The 8,361-nt window shown below is 61.6% G+C and overlaps 1 protein-coding gene across 4 annotated transcripts; it reads left to right on the forward strand.

Moving 5' to 3' along the window:
• The first annotated feature begins 259 nt into the window (after nt 1–259).
• HAPLN3 (hyaluronan and proteoglycan link protein 3) lies at nt 260–8,342 on the forward strand. 4 transcript variants are annotated; one of them, XM_056500272.1, is made up of 5 exons: nt 260–1,726; nt 5,055–5,213; nt 5,456–5,828; nt 6,945–7,247; nt 7,407–8,342. In XM_056500272.1, exons 2-5 carry the CDS (start codon nt 5,088–5,090, stop codon nt 7,685–7,687), a joined length of 1,083 nt encoding a protein of 360 aa, XP_056356247.1. In that variant the 5' UTR covers nt 260–1,726; nt 5,055–5,087; the 3' UTR covers nt 7,688–8,342. The 4 variants fall into 4 exon arrangements, with proteins under 4 accessions (XP_056356247.1, XP_056356245.1, XP_056356248.1 ...); XM_056500270.1 differs by lacking the exon at nt 260–1,726 and adding an exon at nt 3,399–3,544; XM_056500273.1 differs by lacking the exon at nt 260–1,726 and adding an exon at nt 3,401–3,544 and having other exon boundaries at nt 5,055–5,214; nt 5,460–5,828.
• The last annotated feature ends 19 nt before the right edge of the window (nt 8,343–8,361 follow it).

Below are 8,361 nucleotides of genomic sequence, written 5' to 3' on the forward strand. Positions count from 1 at the left end.
GGGGTGTGGCCAGCTGCTGTGCTGGCCCTGCACCTCTCTTGCCTTCACAGACCCTCCTAGCTCCCTCCCCTGCCTAAAAAACAGGGTATCTCAGGCCTTTGTGCATCTTTCCCACTGTCTCCACCCTGTCGCAGCTGCTGGAGACAGCTCGCAGCTGGCCAGGCGCAGCGGGATGGGACTTGGGGAGGGGAAGCCTCTATCAGCACCCCACACCCTGTGTCTCCTCCTTTGGCTTTGATCCTGGAGTAAATCCCCAGCTTGGAGCTAGATCTGCTCTTACACCCAAGCATGCTCTCAGGGCTGGAGGGAACTGAATTTTGCAAGGGCTGCCCATGGGGATGTTCCCAGCCAAGCGCTGCTGGGGAGGGCTGGGGCATCAATGCTGCTGGAGCAGGATCTGCTTGCATTGAGGATGTGATCCCATATGGGGAATGGGGCATTGTGATGAACAGAACAGAGGAGACTTCCTTGTGTCCAGAATTTGCCACACTGGGCGGGGACCCCTGAAGTTGGCATGAATAGCCAAGTGTCATGATTGTCTTACCACAGCTCTCTGTCTCTGCCAATCTGGACAATCTTCCTGCACCTCCCTGCTGCCAGCAGTGCCCTGCTCAGCCAGGCATCTCCTCCTTGGGCCTTGCCTGAGGGAGGTGGGCTCATGCTTGCCCTGGGAGTGCCAGCCATGGGCATCAGAGGAGCTGGGGATCTGCTTGTGAAGACTGGGCTGAATTCATTGTGGCTGTGGCTGCAGCTGCTTGGTGACAAATAGCAGCCACAGCTAGAGCCGGGGACAGGGGGGACAGTCTGCCCAGTTCACCTCCAGACATGCCACCCTTATCATCGGGAAGCTGAGGCAGAGATAAGAGCAGTTCGCTTCGAGTCCAGCCAAGACAGCCGTGAGCCAGGGCAGAGGCTCCATCAGGAGGGTGACAGGAGCAGATGCTGCACATCAGAGTGGGGAATGCAACTCAGCCCCCAGCTGCTGCTTCCCCCTGCCCATTGCTACCCCCTCAAGCAAACCCCTCTGGGGGATTCTGAGCCCCTTCCCTGCCTTGTGGCATTTCCTCCATCCCCTGGCACCCCAGGATGGGGGGATTGGGAGAGCCAGAGTGCCCCTCGTGGCTTATCCCTATGCCTGGGATGCTCTTCCCGGACGTGGCTGGGTTGCTGGGACGGCAGGAAGGCTGGGATGGCCGGCACGCTGCAGCACCCTGCTGCCTGCTGACTCGGCTGCTGGGAGCTGGTTCCTCAGGAAGCAGCCGCCAGGGAGAGCATCCTCTCACTACCACCCGGAAAGCCCAGCACAGATCACGAGCTCCTCCATCCCACCAGGAATGTGAGTGTTCCTGCTGGAATCATCCTGTACAAAGATTTCATGGACAAATCTCTGGTGAGGCCACAGCAGAGCTGTCAGGCGCTGGCTTTGAGGTGGGGAAGATGAGGATGACACTTTTATGGCTCCCATTCAGCCAAATGCTCAGCCAGCCCTAGACACGTGCCCTGAACATGTGCTCCCAGGTCAGAGCTTCCCTGACCCTGAACAGCTTTGCTCAACCTGAAACCTGTGGTCACACCCAGCGTAAATCTCTGGGAATAGAAAACAAGAAGAGGGTGAGAGGAAGAAATGGAGATTCCTTCTTCCTCAAGGAATGCTGGTGGCTAGATCCTTCCTTATGCACCCCAGGAGAAATCATTGGCCACATCCAGACAAGAGTTGTGGCCTAAGGTGAGCCAGGAGCTGTTGCTGAAAAGAGGTGCCTGAAAGCATCCCTGTCCTCTTCCCTGCTGCTGCTCCCCTCCTCGGGCCGGGCAGAGGATGGCTGCTGCAGGCGCCGAGGTGCAGGCAGGGCAGGACACTGTGGGGCTTATTCTGGAACAATGGGGTAGCCATGCCAGGGAGCAGCGTGCCCCGACGGGGCTGCCTGTTTCCTGCACAGCCCGGGGGTGGAGGGAACTATCCCATTTGTTGGGTCACTAGAACAACTTGGGCAAGCAGCTGCAGTGAGGGCACTGATGGCCAGGGTGCAGCTGGGACACCATCCCACCACTCCCTCCGGCCAAATGGCAGGGCTGGGGGTAGCAGGGACCGTGGGCCAGGATGCAGGCAGTGCAGTGGCCCCATGCCGGATGATATAATTGTCCTGCATTGTGGCTGCGGGACAGGCTGCTCCGGGCGGGCGGGCGGGCGGCGTGCCCGGCCGTCACACTCCGTGCCCCTGGGCAACCCGGCTCCTCGGGGAGCGCTGGCAGGGCTGCTGGGTGTGCGGGGAAAAGGAGAGCAAGGAAGAGCACTGCCTCCAGAGCCCGGGTGCCACAGCCATCCCTGGTCGGGGCTTCCCGCGGGGAGCCGGGTGCGGTGCCGGCGCTGGCGGCAGATAACGCCGCTTCCTTGCTGGCTGCCCGCTATCAGCAGCCGCCGGCGGGCAGACAGCATCGCACCCGAGCTGAGCTCTGTCGGAAAGGGGTCCTGGCCCCCTTCGCCCCGCAGCCAGCCCTGGGCCGTTTATTTTTACACGGGTTGTTTTTTTTCCGGCTTGAAGCCATCCTGCACGGCGGCAAAAGCTGGACCGGGGCCCCCATGCCTCATTTCCTTGCCATAAAACAACAAAGTGGGGGGTGAAGCAGCGCCCTGGACTGGGACAGCGGGTCGATGGGTCAGGGCACACGCCGCATCGTGGTTCCTCTGTTTGTCCCTTCTGTCCATCCCCTGCCGGCATCCCCTGGCGGCGCCGCCGCCGCGCTGCCCTCGCTGAGGACGCTATCCTCTGGGAGCTGGGTCTGCCTGTCTGTGTGCCAGTGGGAGCTGGCATGCAGGGCATCGCCCAAGTTTGGGGATGATGCCCCCTCAGACAGGTGCAACTGGGCACCCCAGAGTTTTTGCCTGGTTTCTGTGCTTCTGCTTTGTCCCCGCAGCATCAAACAGACCCTGAAGAGGCTGAACCCCACAGCTCAGCTGTCTCTCCTGAATTCCAGAGCAGGCAGGCACTGCCTGCACATCCTGGGCACAGATCACTCTGTGCCACAGCCCAGCTGTCCTGAGCTGCTTGTGCCTGTAATGCTCCTGCCACATGTGTATGGGACACCACCTTTGTCTGGAGACTGTGGCCAGTCCCCTCCAGTGGGATGTGGGACAAGGGATGTCTCTTCTTCCCTGGCACTGTGGCTTCACCGGGGCTTTCCTTGGAACCTCACAGGATCCCACCAGCCCCAACAGGGCACGTTTTTCCCCCCTGCTGTCCTTTCCAAGTCGGGGCAGTGCAGGCAGCTGGCACACTGCAGATAAGGTGTGTGAACAGCGTGTGGGCAGCATGTGGGCAGTGTGTGGATGCACGGTGAGGCCATCACCCAGGCACGGTGGGCAGGCGGGGGGCCGGGGGCACCCACCCCAGCTCCGGGCTGTGAGCAGGGGGTTGGGAAAGGCGTGTGTTTCCCTTTAAGAGGCAGGCCCTGGAGCTGCTTCCTCTCAGCCCTGCAAGAGCCCTAAACACAGTGCATCTGCCTGCAGCCTGCCTGCACGCCTGCCTGCAGCCTGCCCGCAACCAGCGTGAGTAGGGCTTGGCCCCAGTGCCGGGACTGGGGAGGGCCGGCACCCCGGGGCCACGGGCACCCTGCTTGCCGCGAAGGGCAGGGGGGATGGCATTGCCATGGAGGGAGCCGGGCATCACTGAGATAGGTGCCAGGACCGCTGTGCCGGGTGCTGCAGCACCATGCTCACGGCTCTGCAGCCAGAGCACCGGGCGCGCTGCAGCGCTGGGTTCTGGGGGTCTCCAGCACTGGGGTGCAGGGGGAGCAGGGCTGGTGCCCTGCAGCTCGAGGTGTGAAGCTGCCGTGCCTCGAGCCCACCCTGCGGCGTGGGCAGCACGTGGCGGTGCCGCTGTCCCTGTCCCTGCGCTCCGGTGCCAGCAGTGCTGCGGGCTGTGCCAGCTCCCGAGCTGTGCACCCTGCACCCTCGGGCACGGCTCTGCTGGCCCCGGGGGTGCCAGTGTGGCTGCACCCCGTGGTGAGCAGAGGCACTGACTGCAGAGGAGAGTCTGGCATTGAGCAACCTGCGCTGAGAGCTGCTGGTTTCAGTGCCCGGACCGTGGAGAGCACCACCGCACTCCGTATTGGGCGCTGCCGGCTGGAGCATCTGCTCTCCCGCAGCCCCCTGGCCCGGGGTATATTTGCAGGCACTCGTGAGCCTTGTCTAAGCAGGGCACAGATGTCAGACCCCCACTCCCCCCGGTGTTGGAAGGGGTCTGCCGGAGGCTTGCCGTGTGCCGGGCCCCCTCTGCCGGCTCCGGGAATGCTCACAAGTAGCCAGTTCTGCTGGTGGCACTCTGGGCGAGCCCCGTGCAGGGCACCCCTGGGTGTCCTGGCCCCCGGAGCTCGGGGCAGTGCACATTTCTGGTGCCGTGGGGCAGCCAGGCTGCCCCCCCACCCATGGGACGTGCTTTGGCAGCCGAATGTGCTGCATGGGGTCGGTGACAGCCGTGTCTGTGGTGCAGAGTGGCAGCCCTGGGCTGGACTAGGGAGTCCTTGGCCAGGACGGCGAGTGCTGCCGGGCTTTGTCCGGAGCAGGGGCAGCCGAGGCAGCCCGAGCTCTCTGCCTCACTCCTTGGTCGGGTTGCACGCTCGGTTGCCTCTGTAAACCGAGCTTGCTGCTTAACAGCGGGGCTCAGCCCCTTCTCTCCCCCTGCACCCCTACGTGACGTTTTCCCAGTACTGTTCAAAGGACACCCTAGGATCCCATTTCTCCAGCTGCCCCGTTCGCAGCTTAGTCTCGGGCCAGGTACTGCCCCCAGTGGGAACCCCCAAAATGGGCAGCAGCACTGAATGTGCTGTGTGGTGTGAGCCAGGAGGGAGGATGAGGATGGAGGGGACTGGGAGCACCGGCTGGGGGGGAAACTGGGGCTGGCAAATTGCTCTGCTGGCTCTTCCCACCTCTTTCCTCTAAACCCTGGTATGAAGTCTTCATGGCACCACTTCCAGGCAGTGCTGGCTTTCTCCTGGCTGCTTGGGGGTGTCACAGGAGTCCTTTGGGAGTGTCACATTAGTCCTTTCCCCCTCTGCAGCCCGGGTTCAGGGTTCAGCCTTGCTTCCCAGCCATGCTGCTGCTCCCACTCCTCCTGAAGGCCACCCTGCTGCGCCTGGCCACTGGCTCCTATCACCCCTTCTACAACGGCTTCTACTACAACCATGTCATGAATGATGATGGCAACGGGCAGGACAAAGGTATGTCGGGGACAATGGGGGCTGGCAGGTTGTCACTGGAGGCTGAAGTACCGTTCTGCCTCTGGGTAGGGTGGAGACCATCACTTGGTGGGATGTAGGGCCCAGAGAGGCAGGTGGGAATGCTCCAGAGACACTTTGGGGGATGCTTAATGTAGAAGAGGTGGTGATTGGAGGGAAGATTTGAGGATGCTGCCCATCCCTGGATTCTGACCTGTCCATCACATCTTCCTTCTTCCCCCCCGTAGATTACTTAAATGGAGCCAGATTAGTGGTGGAAACCTCCAAGGACCCTGTCTACAGCTACAATGGTGCCAATGTCACCCTGCCCTGCCACTACCACTATGAGCCTGACCAGGGACCCAAGCGCAAAATCCGCATCAAGTGGTCCAAGCTGCGGGACGACTACACCAAGGAGCAGGATGTGTTGGTGGCCATTGGCAAGACCTACATGGCCTTTGGGGACTTCAAGGGCCGTGCTCACATCCTTCGGGCCAGCCAGCACGAGGCCTCGCTGGTCATCAGCGACGTGCGCCTGAGGGACGATGGCAAATACCGCTGCGAGGTCATCGACGGGCTGGAGGATGAGAGCGAAGTTGTGGATCTCCAGCTGCAAGGTGGGGGCATGCTGGGGACCACATGACCCTCCTGCTGAGCCTGGCCTTCCTGTGCTACCTGCTCCTGTGGGAACATAGCAAGGCAGGGGGAGTTGGGGAGCTTGATCACAGCAGAAAAGGGCTGGGATGCTTGGGGTGATGGGGCAGAGGCTTGGGGCTGTCTGGCTCTGTGGCCTCAGGAGTGAGTGAGCCCAGAGCTGTCTACTCAGCTAAGACACCAAGAGAGCTTGTTGGAGTCAGAGTTGGGAGTGACCCTATGGCCACAGCATTTCCTGTCTTTACCCACCCCTCTTCCCACTGTGCTGCATTATTTGGAGCTGTCCCTTCCCCTCCCAGCTCTGGATATCCTGGTGCATCTTGTGATGATCCTTGGTGACTGGTCCAGCCTCTTTTGCTCACTTGTCATGAGGGACGTGACTCAGCCCTGATATTGCTCTCAAGCTCAGAGCTGTGGAAATGTCCCCATTGCTTGTCCCTGCCCCACCCCCTTGGTCCCTGGACCCTGCTTCCCATAGTGACTCGTCCCTACCAGTCCTTGTGACTGTGCCTAAAGTGGTGATTGTATTGTCCATTCTGTTGTCCACGAGGGAGGTTCATTCATCCCCACGCTGGTGGTCCATGTGTCCCCTGGGATCATGGTGGATTTGTCCCCATGATGCTGACCCTCGTGTCCCTGTTCCTGAAGCCTGTGCGTCTCCGTGACTGTGAGCTCTCCATCCCTGCAGGGGTGGTCCATGCCTCCCCGGGACCACTGCCCGTATGTTCCCAGGACCGTGGTTTGCACAACCCCGTGGTGGTGGTCCCTGCGTCCCCATTATAGTCTGTGCATCCCTGTATATGCAGGTGCTGTCCCCGTGAGGGGGTCCTTGTGTCCCCAGGACCGAGCCCGTGTGTCCCTGTGCCACCAGATGTCGCTGGCAACTCGCTGCTGGCGCCTGCATGTCCGGAGCGGCCCCATCCCTGCATGCCTGAGCCTTGTCTCCGCCACACTGAGGTGGTCCCTGTCCCAGAGCCTGAATTTGACACGGGTCAGGGACCCCTACGGCTCCTGCTGGCGCTGGGCTCGGGTTGGGTGGGCTGCCCACGGAGCCAGCTGAGTGTCCCATCTGCCTCCAGGCATCGTGTTCCCCTACCAGCCTCCCCGCGGGCAGTACAGGCTCAACTTCCACGAAGCCGAGCAAGTGTGCCAGGACCAAGGCGCCATCCTCGCCAGCTTTAACCAGCTCTTCCAGGCGTGGAGCGAAGGGCTGGACTGGTGCAACGCGGGCTGGCTGGCCGACGGCACGGTGCAGTACCCCATCCGCCTGCCCCGCAAGCCCTGCGGGGGCGTGCACCTCGCCCCGGGCATCCGCAGCTACGGCCCGCGACACCGGCATCTCCACCGCTTTGATGCCTTCTGCTTCTCCTCTGCGCTCAAAGGTGGGTTCCGGGCCAGGGATGGGGGCTGGGATGCTGGGGAAGGTGCTGCGTTCCTCCCTCTTGGGGCACAGGGCTTAGTCTGGGTGGGATTGTTCCAGGAGCGATGGGGATGATGCTCAGCACTGCTGCTCCTCTCTCACGCTCCGCTCTCCCTCCTAGGAGAGGTTTTCTACCTGGACCGCCCGGCTGGGATGACTCTGGAGGAGGCCAAGCAGAGCTGCCAGGATGCAGGGGCCGAGATCGCCCGGGTGGGGCAGCTTTACTCCGCCTGGAAGTTCGCAGGGCTGGACCGCTGCAATGCCGGCTGGCTGGCAGATGGCAGTGTCCGCTACCCCATCGTCACACCCAGGGCCAACTGTGGCCCCGCGGAGCCCGGTGTCCGCAGCTTCGGCTTCCCCAGCAAGGGCAGGTTTGGAGTCTTCTGCTACAGAGAGAGATAAGGAGCCGGGAGGGATCCTTCTTGGATGAAGGATGTTTCCAACCTGCCAGTGCCCAGCGCTGGGCGTTTTCAAGGGCTTTTTTGGGGGTGACTGGGGGGAGGTGGGATGGGGGGAGCTTTCTTTTTGTTTTGTTTTGTTTCCTTCCTTTATATTTTCCACATCTTGCTCAGCAGCTGGCTCCTGCAGCTGCTCGGGGTGGCTGCCAGCTGGGCAGCGTGGGACAGTCCCTGTTGTGAGATGTGTGCAAGGATGATCCCCATGGGCTACTGCTGCCACCCCACTTGGCCGTGCCACCCTATGGGTGGTGGCCCCTTCCTGCAGTGGCAGGTTGTCACTGACACCCACCTGCCCTTCCAGGCTGGTCCTGCCTCTGAGCTCATGAGGCAAGGCCACGAGGGAGCAAGGCAAGGCTGGATTTGGCCAGAGCAGAGAGCAGGTATCTCCCTCGCATCCTGGCCCCTCTGCCCTCAGCCCCACCCATGTCCTGCTGAAGGATGCCATTGTGCCTGTCCCTGCCGGAGCACAAGTGCCTTATCTCTAAGTGCCCCTTGCCTGGACTCCATCCGAACTCTGGTGCCTTCTTCTTTGAGCATTGGCTATGAAAAGATGTGTTTTTCTGGACATCTTCTAATAAAATGGTGGAGAAAGCCCTGGAGTGACATGGCTGTGTCCCC

This window comes from Oenanthe melanoleuca, chromosome 10 (assembly GCF_029582105.1).
Source record: "Oenanthe melanoleuca isolate GR-GAL-2019-014 chromosome 10, OMel1.0, whole genome shotgun sequence".
NCBI lineage: Eukaryota > Metazoa > Chordata > Aves > Passeriformes > Muscicapidae > Oenanthe > Oenanthe melanoleuca.

What these genes read in the sequence shown, in the direction of transcription:
- HAPLN3 (XM_056500272.1), top strand. Translation starts at nt 5,088, where the DNA reads ATGCTGCTGCTCCCACTCCTCCTGAAGGCCACCCTGCTGCGCCTGGCC. An exon ending in TGTGGATCTCCAGCTGCAAG is followed by an intron (nt 5,829 to 6,944) that starts GTGGGGGCATGC and finishes ATCTGCCTCCAG; the next exon opens with GCATCGTGTTCCCCTACCAG. An exon ending in CTTCTCCTCTGCGCTCAAAG is followed by an intron (nt 7,248 to 7,406) that starts GTGGGTTCCGGG and finishes TCTCCCTCCTAG; the next exon opens with GAGAGGTTTTCTACCTGGAC.